General features: G+C 35.2%; 1 protein-coding gene across 1 annotated transcript; it reads left to right on the plus strand.

Moving 5' to 3' along the window:
• The first annotated feature begins 14391 nt into the window (after positions 1-14391).
• Positions 14392-27127, plus strand: LOC135696126 (phosphoacetylglucosamine mutase). The gene is made up of 21 exons (XM_065215409.2): positions 14392-14585; positions 15234-15307; positions 15417-15460; positions 15727-15812; positions 16454-16549; positions 16881-16954; positions 17630-17757; positions 18324-18473; positions 19183-19225; positions 19822-19902; positions 20427-20470; positions 21234-21294; positions 21729-21787; positions 22042-22143; positions 22704-22759; positions 23172-23232; positions 23799-23858; positions 24286-24348; positions 25177-25298; positions 26005-26056; positions 26890-27127. The coding sequence occupies exons 1-21, from the start codon at positions 14500-14502 to the stop codon at positions 26965-26967; spliced, it is 1620 nt and encodes a 539-aa protein (XP_065071481.2). The 5' UTR covers positions 14392-14499; the 3' UTR covers positions 26968-27127.
• Positions 27128-27210: the final 83 nt, after the last annotated feature.

The raw sequence follows: 27210 nt of genomic DNA on the forward strand, positions 1-27210 counted from the left end.
TAACAGTTTCTCTAATCTAGACATTTAACAGTTTCCAAAGAGCTTTTACAAAATCTTTTTTTATCAAGAGTAACACCTGGATTCATTATCCCTGCTATATGACCTTTTCGTTTTCTTACAAAATTTGCATCAGTGTCACAGTATTAGTTGAGCAAGCCTGCTATGTTCCACAGTTACTGATGTCACGATTTGTAAATCCCCACATGTTGCATTTTGGTCATAAAACATAATTTAAAGTTGCTTGTAATGACTTGAAAATAATTCAAGCAATTTGACAAGATCTATATAGCATGATTTACTTCTTCTGTAATTCAACCACGGTACATCCAAGTGTGCGAACTTAACGATCCCATTCCATCTTAGCTATATATATAAGTACTTTTAATAACAATTGGGTTTTGCTTTGTTTTTCAAATAAAGAAAGTTGCTTTCCCTAAGATAATCGTTAATTGATTTCAATGTTTTTTCCGCAGATATAAATCGAGTTAAAGTTAAAAAGATTTCAACACTTCTTTAATTGAAGGTCGTATTCCTGAAATTTTAACTGTAAACACAGCAACGAATCTAAAAATAGCTACATTGGTAATCCTATTTATCTACCAGCAACAATAGATATACTTCGATTACTCTACATCTGAATCTAATTACTGATGGGCAAAACCCTGTTCTATTTCCACAAAATATTACAATGTTTGTTATTCTTTTTTCGTGACCTGGACAGAAAATAGAGAAGGGCAGAGGGACATTGCATTCGTGAAGTTTTATGAGCATGTGCTAAAATGAATTCAAGGTGATGTTTGATGTCAGCAAAAAGGCTTGCTCGTGCAAATAATATCGAAAAATCCACTTCGGGAAAGTACAATTGCATTTATTGTTATGGTCTTTCACTCCTCCCCTGAAATGAGGTTAACCAAGCGGCAGTTGTTCTCCTTGCATCAAGCAAACAATGAAGGCACTGTGGAGAAGGAAAAGGTCAATAACAACAAAGGGAAAATGGAACAATAGGGCAATAACCTGGCTTTACTTATTACTTTCTCCAGGAATCTAGGAAGCATTTTAAAGCTGAAAGGACACAGTAATTTGAAGGACACAAAAGGCCACAGCAATTTGAAGGCACATCCATTTTTGGAAGAAAATTTTGTTGACCTGTTTTTTCCTTTTACTCTTCAATTGATAATGGATAGGGCCATTACCCAACAGAACCAAAAGGGTATGAGTTGCATCCCCACAGCCACCTCTAAATAACTGCCTAATAGTTCAACTGCGACTAAAGGAGCAGCCCCTCCCAGAATGTGAAAGAGTAAAGCTCTGCAGAAAGATCCTGTCACTTTGAGTAGGAACGAAAGGGAAGAGTTCTGACTAGTATTTTGTGTGAAAGCTGAATAGCAGATCTGCACACAATTACGTAATATAATGGAAAGGAGGCTAAAACTGCGTCAGTCTCACTACACCACACAATATGAATTTCGTTCTGATGAAACTGAATTGATAATTGATCTCAATATCAAAATCAAAACATAAATTCGATATAAGAGAAATAAGCTAGCAAGACTCAAAAGAAAGAACCAATATAGGTCACAGAGATGTGGGTTTGATGTATAGTTATCCTATGAACTGAAGGAAAACCAGCCAAATTCCAAAAACTTTAATTGACTTAAAGATTATTAACAACATAACTAATTCCAAGCGGATTGATCTTTCGCTGTGCTGTGACACGGCATTTACAACAGGGCGTCCGTGGGCAACGTCAGTTGGCCAGTTTGCGCATTCATAAAAGGAATGTAGCTAATTTGTGTATTCATAAATCGAATTCTGAATCAACCACCAAAAAATGAGATCACGGAGGAGGCCCGTAACGGTTAACTCTCACCCACTGTTTTAAACGATAAAAACGTTAGTAATATTAGTACAAAATACGCTTTCCTTATCAATTACAAGCCTTTACTGTTACACGTGACACAAGAAAAATATTTCTGAATATGTTTAACTATGTTTCGACTTCCATCAAAGCAGCATAAATCACAATACTTGAGTTTCTGCCAGAAAATGTTGAAGAATGCGAAAAGTTGAAGAGGAGCTTTAAAAACAACTTAGCCATAACCATTCTATCAAGATTTTCTGTTTGATAATGTCTAGATTTTTTAGCAAAGAGGCCAGTTTTCTTAACATAGTAGGACCAAGGCAAAAAAGAAAACTGAAATAGTGGGCTTCTCAATTAGGCAAGGTCTGTTGTCCAAAACAAGACTACCATTGACAAGCGTAGGCCTTTATAAGACGAATAAACCATGACGTTTGTAATTCTATTTTGATATAATTTTGTTGCTAACCATTTTACTTTACCAACTCGAACTAGCACCGTGTAACTTGTTGTTTTTTTTCAAAAAGGCAATATGAAGATATGAAGATGAACAAAGTTACCTTTTTAAAAATTTGTAAACTTTTGAACTTTTAACTCTCTACTTGCATCCCAGAATCTTATAACTTATGATAGACCTAAATTAAACAAACGCGATCTCAGTTTATTCTCCCCCAACTCCTTTGTTAGGCTCGGATAGGCCTTTGCTATATGGAACCCTATAGGCCTCTGGGCCATTTCTATAACCCTAGGGAAATGTCCTATCTTTTTTCAAGGCTGAACTAACTTAGCTTCTCTTTTAACACAAAGAGACTCATTTTTTTAATTTCGAGGTAAACTAAATCCTATTATGTAGATCTAGTTTTAAAGTTAAAAACATATCTGTTGGCGCGAGAGGTCTGGTATTGAAAAGCATCAGCTGGCAGCTATTTGTTTAAAACAATTACTTTAAAATCTTATCAGTTAGTGACGTTTATGTTTACCTTCTTGTTGCAAATGTTAATCTGTGCCGGTTATCCTTATCTTGCCTAAAAAATTTTCTGTTGAATTTTTATTGTTAACTGTGCTCAAACTTATCTTTAGTTGGCAGCAGCGTTACCACGACCGGTTTCAGAAAAATTCAATCACCGTATTTCCTCTATTGAACGCCGCTCGATGATTAACGCCGCTCACTATTGAACGCCGCACCTTGAGGAGCGGCGTTAATTATAAAACAGAACAGACCAAGCAAGAAATAACGAATAGTTTTTAAGCTATGAAATTTAGTTTATTACTTGGACTATATTGACATTTCTTGGCATTTTGATAAAGTGAAAACATTTTTTGTGAACATTAAACATTATTCACACAATCTTTGTGTTTTTAGGAAAAAAAACATTATTTTAGGTCTTTTTAAAACTATTTTAATACACTTTCCTTGTCTTTTTTCATTTGACACGCACTTTTCATTTTCTATTTGTAATGTATTAGGCATAAACCATTTTATACTAGCCTCGGATTGGAGTTGATAGATTAGATTAGATCAGGGTCGGAGTGAAAACATGGCGTCTTGTCTCGTGTGCTCTCTAGGTCTAGCGTTAGGTCGCAGCGGATCTTAGGCATCGCGCGCGCATACACAACATATTATGGCGACGAGTTATCTAAAGAACCCAAAGAAGGATTAGAAAGTAATAATTTCGACAAGAGAATACGAGATATGGAAGAAAACGATAATCAAATAGGCCAGGCGCAGCAACCTCAACCAGTATCGATTCAATTACCTCCAGTTAAGGAATTTGATCCAAAAGGAGATCCTTCCACGGTAAGTCAAAGATGGCAAAAATGGAAGAAATCGTTCGTTTATTTTCTGAATGCAACAGGTATTCAAAATGATAGCCAAAAGAGGGCAGCACTTTTGCATCTTGTAGGAGATGAAGTGCAAGACATATTTGAAACATTAGGTGAGGTAGGCACAACATATGACCAGGCAGTAAATAAGTTAGATAGTCATTTTGATATCAAGAAGAATATTCCATTTGAAAGATGTGTATTTCATGAAACAGGTCAAGAAACAGGAGAGAACATAGATTCATATGTCACTAGGTTGAAAAAGTTAATCATTCATTGTGAATATGGTGATGCAACACAAGATGAGATAAGAGATCAAGTAATAGCAAAATGCAAATCAAGTAAGCTTAGAAAAAGATTGCTACAAGAGCCAGATCTCACATTAGATAAAGTTCTAAGAATAGGAAAGCTCATGGAACAATCAGACCTTCAGACAAAGAAGATAGAACAACAAAATGGTGCAGGCTCATCAGCTGACACAATGAAAGAATCTTTCTCAGACCTGAATAAAATAAGGCCAAATAAATACCAGCACAAAGGTAGGCAAGCAAACAGAAATCAAAAATACACTCAACAAAGGGAACAATGTGGAAGATGTGGAATGAAGAATCACAACAGTAAAGACTGTAGAGTGACAAAAGGAAGAAAGTGCATGAAATGTGGAATTATGGGACACTTTGCAAAATGCTGCAAGACCAAAAATCCAAAGAAACCAGAAAATCATCAAGTGAGAGCAAGTAAAGTCACAACAGAAAGTTCAAGTGATGATGAAACATCAGTATTCAAAATTGGAAGCAAGGAAAGACCAGTATATCCAGTCTATATAGATGGCACACCAATAAATATGCTCATTGACAGTGGATCAACATTGAACATCATTGATGAGATATCATTTCAGAAATTGCAAAAAAAACCACAACTTGAAAGCAGCAAGACTAAGATATTCACTTATCTAGGCAAAGAACCATTGAAACTAAAAGGAACATTCAGAGCAAAAGCTGAAGCATTTGGGAAAGAAACCCAAGCAAAATTCTATGTCACAAAAGGTTCAGGGGGAGCATTGCTAGGACAAAAGACAGCAGAAAAGCTTGATATTTTAAGAGTAGGCCCAGTTCTAGTTTCTAAAGCAGATCCAACAAATTCACTTCACAAATCAGTAAATGAAATCAGTCAAGAAAAGCCAACTGAACACAAAATAGATCCTAAGATTCAGAAAGTTCTGGACAACAACAGAGAAGTATTTGAAGGCATGGGTAAATTCAAAGACTACAAGTTAAAACTACATATTGATGAAAATGTCATTCCGGTTCAGCAGCCAATCAGAAGATTACCATATCATACAAGAAAGAAAGTTTCTGCAGAACTAGAAAGATTGTTGAAAAATGACTGCATAGAGAAAGTTAAAGGCCCAAGTACCTGGATAAACCCAATAGTAGTAGTACCAAAGCCAAATGGAACCATAAGATTATGTTTAGATATGAGAAGAGCCAATGAAGCCATAGTAAGAGAAAGACACCAGATTCCAAAAGTTGAAGAAATCCTCCCAGAGTTGCATAATGCAAAATACTTTTCAAAGATTGATTTAAAAGAAGGGTACCACCAACTAGAGTTAGCAGAGGAATCAAGGCACATAACAACATTTCTAACACATGAAGGTTGTTTTCAATCAAAACGTCTTGTGTATGGAGTCAGTTCAGCCTTTGAGCAGTTTCAGAAGGTTATTGAGCAAAGCATTGCAGGTTGCCCAGGCACAAGGTCAATATCAGATGACATTCTGATATGGTCATCGAGTAGAGATGAAATGGCAGAGCGTCTTGACACGCTATTCAAAGCATTGCATGCCAGAAACTTAAAGATCAATCCAAAGAAATGTGTATTTGGAACAACAAAGCTCACATTTGCAGGATATTGTCTAACAGACAAAGGAATTCATCCAGATAAATCCAAAGTGGATGCAGTCAACAATGCCAAAGTCCCAACAAATGCAACAGAAGTAAGAAGTTTCCTAGGTCTAGTCAACTTTTGTTCACACTTCATCAAAGACTATGCTACACTTACGGAACCTCTGAGGAAACTCACCAGAAAGGAAACTACATTTGCATGGAACAAGGAACAACAAGCAAGTTTCACAAAGTTAAAGGAAAGCCTTACAAATGCAAGCACAATGGCTTATTACCAGCCTCATGCAGACACAAAAGTTATTGTAGATGCTTCACCAGTAGGACTAGGAGCAATCCTTACTCAAAAACAACAAGATGGACAATTCAAGCCAGTTGCTTATGCATCACATGCATTAAGCCCAACAGAACAAAGATATTCTCAGACAGAAAGAGAAGGCTTAGCCGCATTTTGGTCAACACAGAAGTTTCATTACTATTTGTATGACAGAGAATTTACAATAGTAACTGACCACAAACCACTTGAAAAACTATTATCAGCAAGAGGAAGCCCTACACCAAGATTGCAAAGATGGTTACTAAAAATGCAACCATACAAGTTCACTGTTCAATTTGAACCAGGACACACAAATGCATCTGATGTACTATCTCGTTCACCTTTACCAGCTACAGGAGAAAAGTTAAGTGATGATACAGAACATTTCATCAACTCAATTGTTTATGATGCTATTCCTAAATCAGTCACAATAGAGGAAATTCAAGAAATATCAAGAAATGATGAAATATTGAAAAACATCAAAGAACAGATCAAATCAGAGAAATGGTCAAAAAGTCCACAATACAAACCATATTTTCTGAACCGGAGAGACCTCTGGATCAAAGATGATATTATTTTAAAAGGCACAAAGCTAATAATTCCCACAGATCTAAGACAAAGAATACTTGCCACAGCACACCAACATCACTTAGGCATTGTGAAAACTAAAGGATTACTTAGAGAAAAAGTATGGTGGCCAGGAATAGATCAAGAAGTGGAAAACTTGATAAAACATTGCCATGCATGTCAAGTAACAGGATCCAATAAAGTCAATTTTGAACCACTTGAGGTAACAAAGATACCCTCAACAAATTGGCACACAGTAGCTTTGGACATTCAAGGACCATATCCAACAAAGGATTACTTAATAGCACTCATAGACTACAGATCAAGATATCCAGTAGTTGCACAAGTCAAAACTATCAACACAAAGACGGTAATCAAAGCATTGGATAAGATATTTTCTATGTTTGGTTACGTGCACAAATTAGTTGCTGACAATGGAAAACAGTTCATTTCAGACGAATTCAAACAGTACCTCAAACAACATGGGATAAAGCTAAGGAATGTGACACCGTATTCACCATGGGTCAACGGTGAAGTTGAAAGATTCAACAGATCACTCAAAAAGGCAAATCAATGTGCACACGCAGAAGGAAAAGATTGGAGAGAAGAGCTGAACAAGTTTCTACTTCTCTACAGAACAACCCCACATGCAACAACAGGACAGTGCCCAGCTACAGTATTTTTTGGACGTGGTATCAAGAATGACATACCAGAATATGCAAAGGATGAATCACAAGACACAGAATTAGATAGGAAAGACAGAGAAAAGAAAGGAAAAATGAAAAATTACACAGACATCAAAAGGAATGCAAAAGACAGTGAAATTCAGGAACAAGACACAGTGCTAGTAAAGAATCTCTGGAAAAATGACAAATTATCTCCAAATTGGTTAAATGAGAAATTCAAAGTCATCAAGATCTACAGGAAAAGTGCTTTACTAGAGAATGAAAGAGGAAACAAATTTTACAGGAACAAAGCTCATCTCAAGAAATACAATGAGAGTGAATCAAACAGACAAGCAGTACCTCAAAAGGAGAACACACACAACACAGATGAAGAGGAAGACATCTTAGCAGAGGAACTCTTAATTGACAATGCGCAAAATGTCGCAAGGCCAACGCGTTCCGAGCGCAGACCGAATAGAGCAATCACTAATGCTAATGACGCCAATAACACTCCACACTTAAATGAAAACAATAATTCTAGTTTGCATGAAAGTGATAATGCTGACATGCATCAAAATAGTGAAAATAGGTTTAAGGAAGGAATTGTTGAGGATCATTGGAATAAACAAAGCAATGAAGACATACAAGAAGATATTGGCAACAGAACACCAGTTTTTGTACCAGATTCTGTTCCAACAGCCATTCAAGAACAAGTACAAGTGAAGAAATTTCCAAAAAGAAGGAGTCGTAAGAAGAAAAACTGAATTAAAAGGACAGACAGGAGGTTGTATATATTTATATTGATTGACTTTGCACAAGTTGATTGAGCAACACATTGGAGTTCTACTAGTTATGTTCATTATAATCAAGAAGCCGGAACTTTGAAGATTATATATTTGTTTTGTTGATGGATGAATATCACATATACTTTTGCTGACACTGAAGAACAATCATCTACGCTGAAGGACTAAAGCTGAAGAACATTGTTTATATTAATTGTTTGTTTGGTTATGTTTACAAAATCATATAGAAACCCTAGAGGACAATTTCAAGAAAAGGGAGAATGTAATGTATTAGGCATAAACCATTTTATACTAGCCTCGGATTGGAGTTGATAGATTAGATTAGATCAGGGTCGGAGTGAAAACATGGCGTCTTGTCTCGTGTGCTCTCTAGGTCTAGCGTTAGGTCGCAGCGGATCTTAGGCATCGCGCGCGCATACACAACACTATTTAACGCCGCCCGTTCATAAACGCCACCCTCTTATAAAGTTGCATCCAAAAGTCGGATTTGTAATAAAGGCCGCGGCGTTCTTTAGAGGAAATTTGTCAATTCTTCTGTCATTGTGAAAAGATGACATCGTCATAAAATTTCATCTTTTTAAATTTCAAATTCTGACCCAATTACCTGGAGAAACAACATAAAATACCTGTTAATATGTGCAACCTGTTGATACTGTTCAAAACTGACAGAAATTGGCCAGTGAAGAACTTAAGTCTGGTAAATAAAAAGTAGAACTGAGGCCAATTTACAATTGTTTGATAGGGAAGGAGCCTAAGCTTATGTTGCAATATCTCAGTCGATTTGCGACAGATTTAACTGATTTTGTAAGTTTAGAGGTTCTCACAGTGATCTTTTAGGTTATGCAGTCAGAATTTTTATATTTAAAAATAGATTGTTAGATGACGTCACTTTGTCATTCGATAATTTCCCACATCTAACGAAACTTTAATAGCAACGATAATTTTAAAACATTTAATGGTAAAATAGACCCCGATTTGCTCATTTACCTCATTTAAGGGGCGGTTCACTCTTGCAAAAAGACTTTCACGAAAACAACTGGATTTCCATCCACGGTGTATGAGATTTCAAAAAAGTGACTTGCCCCTCAAAACATACAAGATATTGGATTCAAATAAAAAGCATACTCAACTGTGGGGACTATCAAACATAAAGTTTATTTTTACTGGCATTGGAATTACTTTTTATCAGCTGCCATTATCAAATAGGATAAAATTCTGAGCGTGATCTTGTCTATTAACTTTTAGGTGAAATCATTTTGTTCCCTTTCTTGGAAAGAGACAGATGAGAAGCATTTTTTTGAAAATAGGGGAAAATAGTCTATTATCTTGAACAAAATAATTTCCCCAGGAATGTGAGGCCATCGCCCCCCCCCACCCCCCTTCCTTCTAAATTTCTAAAGAGTATGTTAATGGGAGACTCTGGTGCTTGACGCCAAAAACTATTTAGATTAGACAGAGTATTTGGTCTTTACTGTGATCATCAAATGATCAACTTTCTACTATGTGTTTGATGTTGCTCAAAATAAGGTCAAGTGACATACAAACATGCCTTAATTTCATGCCAGTAGTGGAATATTAAAGAAGAGGCATTCTTTGACTTCGAATTTCAAGCATTCCCACTGACTCAATGCATTTCCAAGTTTAGGGATTTACTACTGATTTTGAAAGCCGCGTGTCTGTATAAAACAGCCTGTATTCACAGCGCACATAAAAAGCACAACAGAGGGAAGATTGTTTTCGCTGTTCTTTCTTTGAAAAGCTTTCATAGTTGATGTCATGCTTCGTTGGATGGTTTTCAAAAAATACCCGAGTAATCTAAATTCGAGGGAAGGCCGTGGGCATTACAGAAATAGCGTGGTTTTGTTGTTGTTCTATCATGACTGTTGATCAACATTGAGTTAGCGTTGTCGTATAAATAGAGCACCAGATGCGGACGTACAAAGCTTTGGGAATTGCGTCTCTTTAGATTGGCTGAGGCATAGAGCGAGGCATACGGATTGAAAAGAAGCTCTTCTTATTTCTGAAGCTGTCAGAGTTCAAAGTTCATAGTTTCATGCAATATCCGATGGTGGATAAGCACCAGGACGCTTTGGTTCCGAAGAAGTTGAATACGTGCACTTTGGAAGATCTGGATTTGACGTATCAGAAATTGAAGTATATTGGGCACGAGGAGGTTCAGAAACGCTTAAATGCATTAAAGGAACTACAAAAGTCAGTTGAGATTGAAAAATTCAAAATGACGAGAGAAGTAAAGTCTTTAAACGCGGAGAATACCAATAAATGGTTTGGCTGCAAGCGAGAGCCAGGACGACAGGAGCTTTTGAATTTACCGAAAATATATCCAGATGTATACCCCTTTGACAGTTATAAAGGCAGTCGGGCTATTTTCGGTAGCGTACAAAGAGAAAAATCACAAGAAACTGATAGTAAGATTGAAAATCCTCGACTGAAGAAAAGGACCAAAAAAGCGAAATCAAAGTCAAGCGGGCTTTGTGTCAATTGTCAGTTGGAGGCAATGAGAGAAACAACATGGCTGCCACAGTTGGACGATTCAAAACTTGTCGAGAGACGGCCAAAGAAAGATAGCAAAGAAGAAAAATTTGTTTTGCCAGATATCAGAATAAATAAGAACCAATCATATTAATGCCATTACCGTGTCTTTCGTGACAAAAAAGCGAACTAAATTGGAATTTATTCGATAAGATCATTTTTAAGATAAAGCTTGAGAAGATTGTGACTGCAAATTCTTTACCTGTAGCCATTTTAGCCTCAAACAGTAAAGCCTTACTAAATTTTTCTTTTCCTCATTATTTCGACTTCGCTAGAAATCAAGACGGCTGATGGCCTTTCAGAATTGAATTCGCAGTGCTTGGGCAGCTTCGTGGTTCAACAACTAAACCTTCGGTCACCTGGTCTGTATCTTTTTTCTATAACCAGGAAGAGTTTCTTAGGAAGATGGGATGTAAGTTTGCCTACCTTAATTGGATAACATCCTCTAGAGATCTTTGCTTGTTGATTTGGCTACTTGGAAATGTTGTTTAAAAGTTAGATGTTAATAGGTAGCTACTCGATAGATAGCAGTAAGCTACATGCATGCTTTACATTTTCGTCTTGTATGTGAATAATTCTTTACGTTTTTTAAAGAGAGATTAAGTAAGAAAAAGCGTACGTAGTAATCATATTAAAAACCATAGATAAGTAGCATCTGCATACAAATTCTGCTAAGGCCAAATAAGGCATTTGAACCATTTAGTTTTGGGCTGTCGGTGCGCCAATCGCAAAGACGGCCATAAATAAAACCCCAACCGTTTTTGAGGGGGTTGAGAAGAAGAACAATGGCCTTCTTCCGCCGACTAGCAGCACCTTGTTCATGCAAAAAGTCGCAAGCCATATGGCCATTAACTAATGCACGAAAATAAGTAGAAAGTCAACATGCATGTAAATAAAAACCCCTGAAAATTCCTAGACAAAGGTTGGGTGGGCAGGGTCGCAAAGGAAAAACCTTTCCTCTCCAAAGTCCAACTTCAAGTTGTCGTGCAACGTGTGAGAATGAAACTGTGCTAAGACAAAGTTTATATACCCAAAGCCAATGCACACTTGCACGCTGGTTGCTTGAGCCGTATAAAAAACACAATGTAAAGCTTACTCGAGCACTGCTACAATAAACATAAACTCCACAATTGTGCAATCTGTGCCCAAAAACAAAAGCCCAAGGGGCACCTAAAAGGCGTACCCTGTCACATATTAAACGTGATTAGATTTCATTTAATCAAGCTTAAAATGATTTCTTGATTTTTATTTTCTAATTTAATTAGACATTGATTATTTCTTTCAATCTTTTGGTATTCTAAAAACAATTTCAGATAAAACCTCTTTTTTCAAACGACGTAAAGTTTTGTTTCTGCATCGTTTACATATCTACAAAGAAGTTCAGTATTCCACCAGATCTTTACGTGCAGCCACATATGCTAGGACATTATGAATGCGTGTATGCGCGTATGTATTAGTATATATATTTATATATAATGTAGGTTAGGGTTTATTGAGAATATTCTGAGGCATATTATTGGCAAATAATTCTGTTCGATTGTATAGATGAATGCCTTCCTTAGGTGTCAGGCTCAATCTGCTCTGATTCTTTGGTCTATAACAACAAACAAAACAGCTTTAAGCGCAATTTCATTTATATGAAACAGTCTATGTTTGTTACTACAAAACTTTCGAAAGTATTTTTTAGGATACAGAGCTTTGCTTATGGAGCAGTGTTCTGGTGCTCCCTCTCGATATGACCTCGCCTCTTGATTCCTACGTCGGGTAAAACGGAGAGCTGGCAAGTCTCCCTACTCTTAGTGAAGTTTGGTCTTATCAGAGACAAGTACTACAGATCTGGATCTATAAGAGTCAGAGTCCCAAAATGACAGAAAATTAAAAGCAAAACAACTAAATAGCTTAATTCTGAAAAATATAAGATTGTGTTACAGTATGAACAGTTTTCGATTTTCTTTGGCAGGGAGTCAAATATACTAGTGGCATTGTTAAAAGTCCGCTTTCTTTCTGAGGTATTTCCAACGGTCAGCTGCTTTAGATCTTAGTGGTCTTCTTGTATCCTTCCCTCACATCCATCTACAAATAATCAGGCCACGTTTTCTAGTCCAAAGTCTTGAAAATTTGTTCAAGGGTATTGAAATCTCTTTCTATCTTTCTATTGAAATCAAATTATTAACTTAAAATTAATTTCTTACTCGGAGAAAAAAACCAACAAATGATGGGTATTTGAAATATAAGTTAATTGAGATTTTCGGGATGAAATATAAATATTCAGGTTTTTTAGCCTTGAAATGTGAAATATCTTTATTTCCCAGCATGAATTATGAAATAAAATAACTGAATACCTCTTTAAACGTTGTGTGAGAATTATCTACTTGATAACAGCATTGACTCAAGTGACTATTGATCTGTAGATCTGTCAAAATTATTTATTATGCCTGGGTTTTTTCTTTTTAATTTTTCAACCATTTTAGGGGTTTAAAAGGCATCTCATACTTCACGTTTAGGAAAAACACCAAATGCATAAAATCTACGGCAAATAATTTAGGCTCATATTATCTCAACGAAATTCAGTAGATGTGAACATCAACTAACACCATCATCATAAAAATATTTTTATCTACATCGATTGTTCCACATAAACATTCTATTAATTCTTGCTAAGACCACTTAACCTTAGTTTTGTAAACCATTCAAGTTACAGGATTGATTTGCTGCTAATATAATCAAAAAGATATTGTTCATTCTTCAAATGTTTTTTATTTGGGGCTAACTGTTCCCCGCGAAGTTATTCTCATCTTAAAAATGAGGTTTCTGATCATATCTTTGAATTTAGTATGGCACCAATAAACAATGCTCAAGTGATTATAAATTATGTTATTTGACGCAAACTGAAATTAAAAAAATAACTATATAAGATCAAACTTTAAGGAAATATTATGAAAAGCCACGAGCACTCAACCGTAAAGAGAATTTTGCCCACTCGAACTGTTTTTCAAACTCAACGAAGGTTAAATCATAAAAGTAAGCTCTGGTCATTTTAAGACTTAAAAACATCCTGGTAATTGAACGGAAGTCGCGTTAATGGAAGCATGAAAAATGAACGGTGAGCAAAATTTCGACTTTCAAATTTTTCAAATCTGCTGATACCATCAAAAAGAGCTTGTAACGTGAACGTTACTTTCGTTCTTCTGCCAGAACGTTTCCAAGGTTTAGAACAATCAGTGGCCTTCTCTCTTACGATTTAAATTTTAAAAATTCCGGCTTAGACAGGGAATTTTGTAGAAAAAACTAACAAACAACTAAATCGACTATGGAGATTTCAAATCCAAGATGGGCCAAAAAAAATTACACCGGAAGCTACTTGTTTTTGATGACGTCCTCGATAATTTATTCAAATTCTTTCAAATTCAGCCAAAGACTTGATCTCAACTTTTCTTACATTTCTCAACTAAATAAACTATGCAGATTAAGAATCCAAGAATGAATACAAAATTTTTAGAACAGAATTCAAATTTTTCGTACTGCTACTTTGATTAATTCGCTTGATTAATTCAATTCGTTAAATCAACTTCTTTAATTTATGAGTTTCCTTACATCATAAGACCCTACCCTAGGAAATTTGATCACCCCTATCCCCTCTTTTTGCGGCCCTGGGTATGTTTGGGCTATCGAAATTTGTGAAAAGCACGGAAAATTTGCTCGCTTTGACTATAAATTATAGTTTTATCAATGCGCACTTTTACTGTTTATCACTGCACAAAACTGTCTTATCACTGCAAAATTGGAGGCCGAGCCTCCCCCTTCCATGCCCCCATAGTTTACGCCACTGAGAAGACAACAAAAAGATGTTTGGCGCATTTTGCGCTCCTTCAGTAATGTTTCTATCCTCGTTTTCGCGGGAAATTTTGAACATCAACAACAACATAAAATTGCTGTACGTGGAAAAGTTACTTCCGTAGAGAAACAAAAGTCAAATAAAGACAAATAAAGGTTCCACTAACTGCATGTTTGCTGCAAGATGTGGCAAAAGGTTGTAGCATCCTCAAAAAAGTATGAAGGAGCACAAATGAAATTTACTTATGGAACAGCAGGCTTTCGTCAGAGGTAACTTGAAGTGTTTCTGTATAATATGTTTTCGAAGACAAAATGTTAAATACGTAAACAAAATATAGTAAAACAGCATTTTCGGTACTTGCGTTTACATGATAAATGCTGCTCAATTCAATAAATTTTTGAGGAAATCCAGTGCAAAACATCTCAGTAGCAATTAGAAATAAAAGAAAGAGAAACAAAACAAATTTGAATGTATTCACATCAGACGTCTGCTGGTATGCCCATTTTATACCAAACTATCTACAAACTCAAATTTCCTTTACACTTTAATTTAATCTTTGAACTCTTTCATCCTGGCAAGTGATTTAGACCCTGCACTGTTCAAAGTTGGGATTCATTGCTTTTATAAGGCGCTATGGGGCAGGGGGACTGGGGGTGGAGCTTTAGCTTTTTGCAAAGCATGCAACATAAGAAATGAACTACCAGTAAGGCCACTTTTTATTCGGTTTACCCCCCCCCCCTCTTCACTTTTTAGACCCAACTTTTCTCAACACTGTCACCTGCTGTTCACTGGAAAATATCTCAGTAGCATTTTAGACACAATTGTAGATGTATTCACACATGCTGAATGATATGCATGTTTTTGCAGTATTTAAACTTTCTCTAAACTTTATTTTATTCTTTAGTTTCTTTTACCAGGGCAAGTGATCTAGATTCTGTGCTGTTCAAAGTTGGGATTCTTTCAGTTCTAAGATCAAAAGCAAAATGTGGCAGTGAGTCCTGGAGATCTTTTTGAATTATTTTGTCAGCTTAAACTTTAGTTTATTAATAATGAATTGATTTCATCTCATTTCATTGTTTGCTTTGCTTTCTCTTTTGCAGAGGCAATAGGTGTGATGATCACAGCATCCCACAATCCTGTTCAGGCATGTTGTTTATGTCTGATTTACCTTAAATCTGATTAAGAGTTTCAACAAGCCCAATTGACAAGCTTTGTAGATAAATCACATGTTTTTGTATTGAATTTTAAATAGTTTGAGCATAAAGTTCATTTAACCCTTCAACTTATTGAGAATTAAACCAAGTCCTAGTTTCGAATTATTTTTTTTTATTCTCTCCTAAACTTTATCAACAATGATCCTGTTTAATTGGCTGCTAGACAGTCTAGATTAATGTCAGTTTCATCCCATAGGATAATGGTGTTAAGCTGATTGATCCAATGGGAGAAATGTTGGAGGCATCTTGGGAAAAATATGCAACTGCATTGGCAAATGCTAGGTTTGTCTGTTTCAATACATTCTCAAGTTTTAAGACAAAATTTGTTTCCTTATAAGGTGGCACATCTTCAGATGAATAAGACCTGACCATTTATTCGCTTCCCAATGCTGTTGGACAGCTTCTGGTTCTGATGGCTTTGAACTTTTAAAATATGAATTTGTTAAATGCTTTCATCTTAATTGTTATGTTTAGAAACATAAAAGAAATTAAATCCTAAGCTCACACTTGAAACATATGTGGTGCTTTGCAAATATATCATACTTTGCTATCTTTTGGTTCTCAAGCAGGTGGCAAAAATATATTTTGCTGGGGCATAGATTCAATCTAATCAGCATTGCTCAACAAAATATTTTCAAAGTTATACAGATATTACCTGTCTTGGCAGGCTCATTTTAAAATAGCATTCTCCCATTGCCCAGACCATACTAAAAGGTTGTTAATACCGTAGGCTCTGGCTCTAGTCACGCCAAATGTTGCTTGAAAAACTTTTACTGTGTGTGACTGTACTGTAAGCAGCTAAATTAAATATTTGAGTCTAAATTCTTTGTGACTGTAACAGGTAGTATGACTTTAAGCATAGTGAATGTATTATAAATTGATTCCCCTAACTTTGTTTCACACATTTATCTATTTTTATTCAGTGATAATGAGCTTGGTGATGTTTTGCAACACATAGTATCTACCAACAATATAGATATGAACTCACCTGCCACTGTTATTGTTGCTAGAGATACAAGGTCAGTATATTTGTCCAACAAAATTATTTTTGAAATGTGTTCAAAAGTATAAAATCTTGATTTTGGTGGTATCATAGTTTGAGGAACATTAAGAATCAAACAGTCATTATTGAATCAGATTATTTTCTTGATGTTCAAACAATGAGAAACCTCTGTTTCATTCTGTCAAGCATGTTGTATTTTATGTTAAGGGTTAGTATTTTTTAATTGTATAATAGCATAAAGTTATATCATGGTTCTTTTATAGCAATCATGAAAAAATATGAATAAATTTCAACTTCCATAGTATTTGCTGTTCAGGCTACCTATGTAGGAAAATTTTCTGCCTTAGGCCTAGTGGAAATACATTACTTCTTGCTTTCAAAGAAGGTGTAGAGGCCATGGGACACACATGCAGAGACTTTGGTAATTACCATGTTATCCTTCGGAAATATGTTACTGTAGTTTGCCATATAATAATTATATATTTAATAAGATGGCTACATTTTTCACCTCCAAATCTTAACAAGTACCACCAGGAATGTAATTAACTATGCTGGCACCTGTATCGTTATGCTAGCTTCAAATGCACCAAGTTAGGCTGTATTCTCTTTACCCTGGTATATTTTGTCTAAAGATTGTCAATAATGACAAAGGAAAACCTCAAAAATTAGAGATTAATGTTACCAATATACCAGGCCTTTTTGTAAAGGAATTTTATCAAAGGGGACCAACTGCCTATATGGATGGGCTTACAAGGGTGACAAATGCCCAGCAATATTTGTCAAAGGAGTTTCTTCATATGTGCAGTCTTTCAGGGCCTGAGGGGATAGTTAGTGTACCAACTTTCCAAAATTGCCTAACCTTTAGTTTTCTAAATGGGTAATTACCCCCAATTTTTAAGCAAATTATATTTTTGTGACATGATTGATTTTTATTATCAATTTGATCTTCCACTCAGGAATACTGTGATTGATGGGAACTAGCTTTTCCATAAATGATCTTCCTGTCTCTTGTGGGCAAGACTTTTTTTACAAGGGTGGTAAATAGCCTGATCCAATAATTTAGCACTATTTATATTCTTACCCGTACATTTTCTAGGTCTTCTAACTACACCACAGTTACATTACATAGTCAGGTGTCTAAACACGAACAATGAATATGGTGAGCCTTCTGAAGATGGCTATTACAAAAAGCTTTCTTCTGCCTTCAAGAGCCTTGTCTCATTGGTAATATTGTTACAACTTTTATGATTTGCTAGTTGTTTCTTATATAATGTCCATAAATGTCATAATTTGCCAATAACTGATTGTGGTTCATCTTAGTGTCAATCTCAATCATCAGTGTTAATTGATGTGAATTTTATTTGGTAACAAAAGAGATTTTTTATTTAGAGGTAGCATTTTCCTGTCATGACATACGTCACAGAATTTATGGTTTACAATTATTGACTGTGATAGAGAGTATGTATAGGATCCCAAACTGCAGTCTTAATGAAGATATTTCAAAAAAATTAATTTCTGATATTATTTTACTATACTTGAACTATAATTCGGATTTTTTTACAGTCAAACTCAGAGCACGAATCTATTGTCAAATATTCATTATCCCAAATTTTGTCTTAGTTTTACCTAGAATCTATAATGGATTGATCTTTAGTTTCAAAAATTATGATCGCTTTTTAACTGCAATTGTTTAACTTCAATTTTCATCATGTATATCAAACACTTTGTTTTATTTAATGGCAGTTCTTGTTGTTTCGAAAAAGTATGACTCTGTTTTGGTTTTCTCTCAGGCAGAAAAGTCGACATTTTCTTCAATCAAATTGGACGGCGCCAATGGCATTGGGGCTTTAAAGATGAACAAAATGGCTCCTTATCTTGAGGGGTTCGGTAGTTTATTAGGTATTTTTAATGATGGCTCAAACGGTGTTTTAAACCAAGGAGTAAGTATATACACTTTTTCCATAAATGGCACTGTATGCTGTTGTAAAATACTGAATAGGTTATCCATAAACAGGCAAGGTCGTTTCTTCATGTTCTTGTTTAAGTATCTGCAGCAATAACAAGAAGACTGAAATCGTTTACTAGGACTGTTTATTAGAACATTTCAACTGCAAGTAACGGTAGCTGATGTGGTTTATCAAAATCTCATTTTCGTATAAAGCATAATAACTTTGAAAACTCCAATATGGGACGTGATAGTAGATATGTTTTTTACCTATAGCTATATGCACCACACAATTAGCAAGTTTCTAATACTGCATAGTGTCCAAATATTAAGCAGGATTTATTTCCCACATGTAGATCTTGTAGATTCAAGTAAGCCAGTATGACAACGGATAGAAAGATCTTCTGTTTTGGTTTGGTTCATCAAATATATGAGAGCTTTACGACAATAAGCTCTTTTTGATTAGTTGATATTTTACAGTGCTTGATTCTCCTTTCAGTGTGTTTAGTTTTATCTTGTTGAATTTATTCATTCCATTGTATCGTAAGCTTTTAGCTGTAAAATCCTTTTAGTGGCTGAAGGGCCACGTGAGCTTATTTTGTAGACGGAAGGTTTAATTAATGATGAAAATGAAATCAAACAAAGGAGATTCTGCATGCCCTTTTTTTCTTTTACGTTCTAATCTATATTTTTGTCTTCTTCAGTGTGGTGCAGATTATGTCAAAGTTCAACAGGCAGCCCCAGTAGGTAAAGTCTTATTACCAATTCCCTTACTCGTATAAACACAAGGCACCAATTATATATAAAAATACTACAAGCTTTGAGCGGTTGATGGGCCCTTCAATCTTTTCTCTTTGCAGCAGTTGAAAATAATATTCACTATCAACTTTTTTAGGAAAGAAAGTAGAGAAAATTAGCACAAAAAATTACCGAGAATATTAATATCTGCCCAAGACACCTCAGTTTTTATTCTTGCGGGTTGTGGTGTTCCCAGCTGAGACAACGCTGCCTTATACCTTACCGAAACGTGGTCCTGGCCTGTTTGTTCTGCATCGCAAATCTTCTTGAATAGTGATCATAACTATGGCCAAAATCTACATACTTTTGCGCAAAGAATTATTTTTGTGGGAAGATATTTCAAAACTGCTCAAATACGCGTCATCCGCCCAGTGGCATTAAAATTATCAGCTGACTTTCGTGGCTGAACTTTGAAAAAGTCAGCTGATAATTATCATATCACTAGTCGGATAATGACGTGTATTTAAGGAGTTTTAAAATATCATACTACTAAATTTTCCCTTAATGGATCTACTTTCTCTAATTTCTTTTTTAATTCATTTTAGATTTTGTTTATGAAGTAGGAGACAGATGTGCTTCGTTTGACGGCGATGCTGATAGGATTGTTTATTTTTTCAAAGACGCCGGTATCTTCAAATTTCTGTTTGCTTTTTCTTTTCCTCCGATATTATTTATGAATAGAAATATGTTCACTGGATGAAAATCTTTCCAGTAGTGCTATTCTATAGCATCTGATTTCGCTTTTGCAAAAATTCTCAAACATATTTTGTAATAAAAGGTTCCTAAGCTTGAATTGCTATGCTTCCCGTCGGTAAAATATTTCACTGTTTTTTATCAGCTCAGTATCCCTGCCTTAATTGAACTTCTATGTATGTAATGTTTGCTATAAAAATTCGTGTGAAAAGCGTAGGAACACTATAACACAATAGAAAATACATTTAACATCATAGCTGCAAGTTTTCCTAGATTCTTTTGATAACACAATAGTCTGAGAATTCATTGTTCGTAATTTCCTATTAGTTGATATTTCCTGTTGCTAAGAACTGTCTTCACCCTTAGGAGTCACTTAAGCCTATTAGGCTTTGTAATGTCAATTTGTGTACTCCATGCTTTCATGGATTTATTCTGATGATGTCTTCAATTGTTCTAGAAAATGTTTTTCACTTATTGGATGGTGACAGAATCGCAACTTTGGTGAGTCAAGGCTATTCGCATCTGGCCTGGACGTGCCACAAACCCAATGTTTCCTTCTCATAGGTTTGGTGCGCCAATGTTATGGAATTCTGCCTTTACAGTGGCAGTTAAGATCATTCAGAAACGAAGGCTTGTGACAGTCCGCATCTGACAAACCAATGCATCCATTTTATTAGAATTTTCTAGTAATGTTGAGAATTAAAGGAACAAAGTTTACAGAAATTTCCATATTGGGCAATCGAGCGTTGTAAATAAATAAAAGAGACTTAATCCAATTCTACTTACTAAGAATTTTAGTACCAGTTTGCTACCCAAAACACATATCCTCCTTTTCCGTGTTTACATGTTTATTTTTCGGTTGAATTTTCACCTAGAAATTTTTCTGTGCGAGACTCTCCAGTACTTATAGTGGACAGGTACTTGTAATTTTTAGCATCGAAAGGGATCAAAGGGGTTATAATATCAAAAAATGGTAGCAGAGAGGGAATTCCCTTGATGTTCAATACGGGTCTTTTCTCTGCAAGATTTATCTATTTTATCAAGTGTTACTTGATAGGAAATTGAAGACTGAGCAGTTCATCTACAATATAACATTATTATCAACTATAGAAAATTCTAGGTATAAATGTATGTTATGAAACATATTATTAGTGAGTATTTCCTGATGCACCGTTTCTCTGCTCGACGTTTTTCCAAAACTGCCAAAAACGTTTATTCAACTAAGCGCTACTTCTGCCTCAATAGATTCCAATTCCATTCTTAGATTGCTGCCTATCTAAAAGAAAAATTAGATTTAGCTCAAATCGAGCTTTCAAATGGTTTAGGTAAGTTTTGGAAATTATTCAAGAGATTTGTTGAAATGGCTTTTTCTTTGTATTCAGCTTCTAAATAAATGAACAACACCAAATAATCGACATTTGTGTGATCGGAGATTAAAGGTTGATTTGACACTGATTTCACCGGAAAGAAATTATATATTGCGAAAACATTTAGTCCGTTGTTCAGAAGTGTTCAGCCATAATTTATATCCAAGGCTAGGATTTACGTGTCGGGCATTTGTGAAAATAGACAAAGCATAACATCGACGATTGTACCGTTGAAAAATTTTAGCTTTAGAGAAAACAATTTGAAAAGGCCCATTTCTATAACAAATGTAGATATCCAACTTAAACAAAGTCGTAATATTGAATTAAGCTATTTTTCTAGCTTATCATAGTTAACAGGAAAATTTTTCTTAAAACTGCTTGTATGTTCAAAGGCGTTGTACAAACTGCATATGCAAATGGCAGCTCTACTCAGTACTTGCAAACACAAATGGTAGGTCTCATTTCTAATTATTTCTTTTAAATTTTTTCATCTATTAAAGTTATTAAATTGGTTTTTTATAATAAATTCATTTATTATTTATCCTAGGTTTATCTCATTGCTTATTTTCTTCTATCAAGTCAAATTTTTAATTGACTATTGAACTATTTAAGATGATGCACCAATACATTGATTTAGGAATTTTCTTAAATGGTGCACTGAATGTTCATATCTAAATCAATGTTACTATGGCTTTATGTTTATAGAAAGTTCCTGTGGCTTGCACTAAAACAGGCGTCAAGCATTTGCACCATAAAGCTCAGGACTTTGACATTGGTGTTTATTTTGAAGCCAATGGGCATGGCACGGTACGGTCTCAAGACGGATCTCCTTTTTTTTGATTTATTACAACACTGATTTAGATTCGTCTATTATTAAGTGTATTTTTTAAAATGCTTCTGTAATTAAGCATTGCTTGCAGAGCGACAAATTTGTAAATAATTTTCTTCATTTCGATGTTATTCTGATATGCATCTAAAACGTTTGTTATCTCTGCAACCCCAAAGCTTTTTAGCCACTAGTACGTACAGTTTTTGAACCGAAGTTATTGTCCTAATAAAATGTTTTTGATACAGATATACATAAAGTCAAAGGCTATTCTAAATTCGAAAATTTTCAAACTGAACTGTTAAAAACTTTTGTGACACGTTATTCAACGGAAATAGAATATTATTACTCTTTCCACCTGCCTGTTTCATACTCCCAAACGCCAAAATCGATTTGCTAACCCATTACATTTTTAACCCCTGTGAATTTCAAAAGTGAGTAAAACGAAAGGATAAACTTGTTTTCAATGAGTTTATATTAAAATCAGCAGGCTATTTTCCTTTATTTTTTATTTCAATTTCTTGCAATTTTTTAATTCAAGGTTCTCATTAGTGAGGAAGCTGAACTAAAAATTCGCAGTGCGGCCAAAGAACGAAGGTGAGATTTACCTCGTTTTCATGCCTTAGTGCCCAGTTCTTTGAATATAGTCTCGTAAAACCTTTTTGTCATGTTTATCTTTTCCTTCCTATAGAAACTTGGGGCAAAGTTATTTTTTATGATATGATTTATATCTTAAAGAGGCTAACATGTTAAGGTATTGGTTTGGTTGATGTTGAATGAAACTCGTGTTCCGTTTTAGATCGTTTGAATTTCTTTCCAGTCATGAAAAGCAAATCTTTGGATAACCTTACTACCATGTAACTTAAGACCATCAACTGCAACTAGAGAACTAGATAGTCGTATCCCACTAGCAAGTACTTAATTTACCCAGCTTATAGCCAGTAAAATTCTTATTTGTCGTTGTTCCATGGTCAATATATTGTCAAAGTGTCACTTGTTTGTTTTGTAGCAACGATGTGGAACAGAAAGCTGCCCAGTGTCTATCTCATTTTATTGACCTCACAAATCAGGTTCCTTTTCGTTTCATGACCGTGTTAAATTTGAGCAGAATGCAGCTTTTGTTAACACAGAATATTTCAATGTGGAATTCAAACTGAAATACAGTTCGCGATGTCCATTTCCTATGTGTTGTGCTGAATCGTACATGACGCTTTCAAGATACATGTTTGTGAAAAGGATCTTATTCATTGGATCTCAAGATGGATTAAGCGCCACTTTGACTCTGTAACACACATGAAATTATCTCTATTTAACTGATCACAATCGAGCACGTTTCTCTGCTATATTAGCAAGGGTCACGCCTGAAAAAAATCTAACGTGTAGCCTGTTATAAAGGAAGTTGAATAAGACAAATATTTTTGTTATTTTTCCGAGCAACGCATTTAGCACTGTGCTTTCAATGATCGACGTTGCAATTCTTTCTCATTTATGATATAGGCCAAGTATCACGACTTTGTGGCGTCAGTAGATAGTAGTTTTTCATATATTCGGTCAAATAAGATTTGTCGCAGTATTTTTAATGGATATTTTGGTAAATAATTGATTTGTATCTATACAATGTGCCTTCTTTTTGCAGGCAATAGGAGATGCAATTTCAGACATGCTCATAGTTGAGTGTATTTTAAACGAAAAGAAGGTATTACTCCCACTATCACGTGTTATGACGTATTGATATGAAAATCATCCCACTAATACTGGACGGACAGCGAAAGTCCAGAAAAGTGTCCATCTTTTCTCTAGCTAGAAAATGCTTATATGCTCTTAAACCTTCCTCAGAAAATAGTGAAAACAGGGCGGAATTTGAACGTGTCAAATTTTCTGGGCCAAGCCTCTTTCAATTCCAGATCTTTTCTGGGCCAGGTACTCATGTTTCCAAATATCTTTTACAGCTAGGAACTTTGTAGTTTCTTTGGAACTGTGGATTATTATTAATTCTTCAATAAACTATGAAAGTTAAAGTACAATATCATGATTAGATAACTGTAATTGATATGGTTTATTTTTTCAATTCAACGTTACATTTTAGCCGGTTGTCCCTTTTAGTGCAAATTATTTGTTTATAGTGGACTTGTGCTGATTGGAGCAAATGCTACAGTGACTTGCCAAATAAGCAGAGTAAAGTTCAAGTAAGTAGCAATGTTATTCTTTTCTCTCTGCGACTCTTTATTTATGAATACTAAATTTTCCAACATTCCAATGTTTTTAAATTTTTCATGCTTTGATAATTTTCTCTTCTTATTAACTTTGAATTTTTGAGTAACGTTATCATTTACTTTACTATCATTAACTTTATTATTAACTTTATTCTATCCAGAGAGAGTAGAAACGGTATAATTGAATTAAAATAATGACAATTTGAACACCATCACCAAGGTTATTTAGCTTGTATTAACTGTGTGAATAGTTTCCTTTTTGATAAGTTTTCATGAAGATTGGCACTTATGTTAACTACTTCTGGACTTTGATGTATTCCAAGTTTTTTCCCTTTCTTGTGTACTTGGTCTTCGCTTAAATGATAAGGAACTTTTTAAACTCTTTTTAATGCAAAGAAATTTTCATCAATAGAAACTTTCAAACAATGAATTACCCGGACATCCTCGCTATTTTATAACTTGTTAAAGGAGTAGCTGAAGTTAAGCTCACATGTTTTCTCTGATCACTGCTCCGTATTTTGTCGACAATATAACCTTTATCAGATCTCAATACTGGCTACATACAGGAAGACCTCTTTAAACGAACTATTTGAAATTGTACAAACTAATGACATATAACTCTGTTTCAAAATTTCTGTGCTTTGGCCGAACCCGTCTGGGTGAGGGGGTATCCAGACAACAGGCACCTCTAAGATGGTCCTAAAATATGCTCCATCATTTTCCTGACGTGTATAGGTTTTTTGCAGCCTTTGTCTGTTTCATAAACCTTGCTCATTTTTCAAGACGCTTGGTTTTTGCTAGGTTAAAGACAGAACCGTCATACAAACGACCGATGCAGAAAGAAAGGTTTCATCTCCTGAAAACTTGCAAGAAAATATAGATCAATTAGTTTCTCGCGTTTCGAATGGTAGATCATTCGTAAGGTACGCATTTGAAGATTTTGCATATGATGTAGAACTTTTTGTCATTTCATGCAATTAAAATATTGCCGTTAAATGTTACCAGGCGTCATTATTAAAGGCATTTGACATGCACAAGTACAGCGAATCCAAAAATAACTTAGGCCAAATTGATCAGAGCACGCGCACAAGAAAGGTATTGAAAACCGCTCACGTGAAACCACTGCGCGCTGCTCTAGGATTTCACTGATTTGCAGAAAGGCGGAAACTGTTTACGTGTTTTTCTCTGTGTGCAATTTAATTGATCAACCGCTCGTGGTCGAGTGGCTGTAAGCCACTTTTACCTGTGTCAAATGCCTTTGAACTCCAGAGTCGTTGATTTGTGCTAATGTGATATGTGATTTTTTTACCAATATATGTATGTCACTTGCTAAAGAAGCAGTGCAGCTATCTTTTGAAGAATGGCAAAAGCGATGTGAAACTTTCCAACTTACATTTATAATTTTAAATTTTCGCTCTATCTTTGCTTTTTTCACGTACCTGATTAAGTATTCGAACCAATTAAAGAATTTATTTGTTTCTCATCTTTCTTGAGTAACACAGAAAAAGTCGAAAATTATCTCAAATACAGTAGGATAAAACAAGCACTTTTTCTCCAGTGCATGTGTGATTTAAGTGACATGATTAGCCGTTCAATATAGCTATAAAGTTGTGTTTTAATTGTCTACAGACCGTCTGGTACCGAAGATGTGGTTAGGATCTATGCAGAGGCTGCAACAAAGGTTGGTATAGTTCAATTTACCGGTCAGTTTTAAATTGGTTGTACCATTGTTTCAAAGTTCTAGTCGCCATGCACATTTCGTTTCTTTGTTGGAGATAAGACTGCAATCGACTTTTAAGAAGAATATTAAGCATGGCAACTATTTCTTCAACTTATGAAATTCAGAGTGCAATATTGTTTCGAAAAACTGAATTTGTCGTTTTTGAAGAAAACCATGAATGATGTTGTAATGATCAAATAATTACGCTGTAACTATTAATGCGTTTTACAGTATCGAGCCGCTAAGTCTAAGAATAGGAAGTAACTGAAGTCGTGTACCTTCTTTAGATACTGGTTTTTAAGGTCTGTCTAAGCTGCGGCAAGTAATCTGGCAGCCAATTGATAGTCTTTGCTTAAAAGATAGCTACATTTTACCCCTTTTAAGTAACTCCTTGTTATGTTGTTCCCAACTTTTAATGTATTTATCGCTCAAAGCTCATCATAGACTTCAGACTCAAACCTACACATCGAGAATTTCCTTCTATTTAAAGTGACACAGATTTACCCCGTCAGAAATTTTATCATTCCATGTATGGTCGATAGCGCTTGTCCGGGACTTTATCACTGATCGTGAAAATGATTTGTCCTGGATTTTCTAACTCGTGCACATACCAGTCTGATGATACTACAAAACGTCATTTTTAGGGGCACGTTTTCTTTATAAATCACTTAGCATTAGCAAATGTTTTTTTAAGGTTTTCTTAATTTAAACAGCTTAAAACTGCCAATGTTCCCCAACTAAATAGCAGATTCTTACCTTGACTGATGTCTTTACCTAGGTATCTCTTGTTTTAGGAAGAGGTTGATTTTCTCAGCACTGCAGTTTGTCGACTTGTATACGATGAATGTGGTGGTGTTGGTACACGACCATGAATATCACCTTGGCCTAAGGCCTATCATAAGGCCAGAAGTAACTGTTCGAAGTGGACGCCAATATTTCCCCTATAATGTGATCAAATAATGAACAAAAACTTTAATGTAAATCATGTATTTTATAGTAGTGATTTTGTTTCAGTATGGGAAATTGTTGTCACCGTTTTTGTTCCTCCCTTAATAGTGTACTGACTACAGATTTCTGAACCTTCAGTACTGATTTCTGTACTCATGAGTGCCCAA

This window comes from Rhopilema esculentum, chromosome 14 (assembly GCF_057945365.1).
Source record: "Rhopilema esculentum isolate cy_ngs chromosome 14, ASM5794536v1, whole genome shotgun sequence".
In the NCBI taxonomy this organism is placed as follows: domain Eukaryota; kingdom Metazoa; phylum Cnidaria; class Scyphozoa; order Rhizostomeae; family Rhizostomatidae; genus Rhopilema; species Rhopilema esculentum.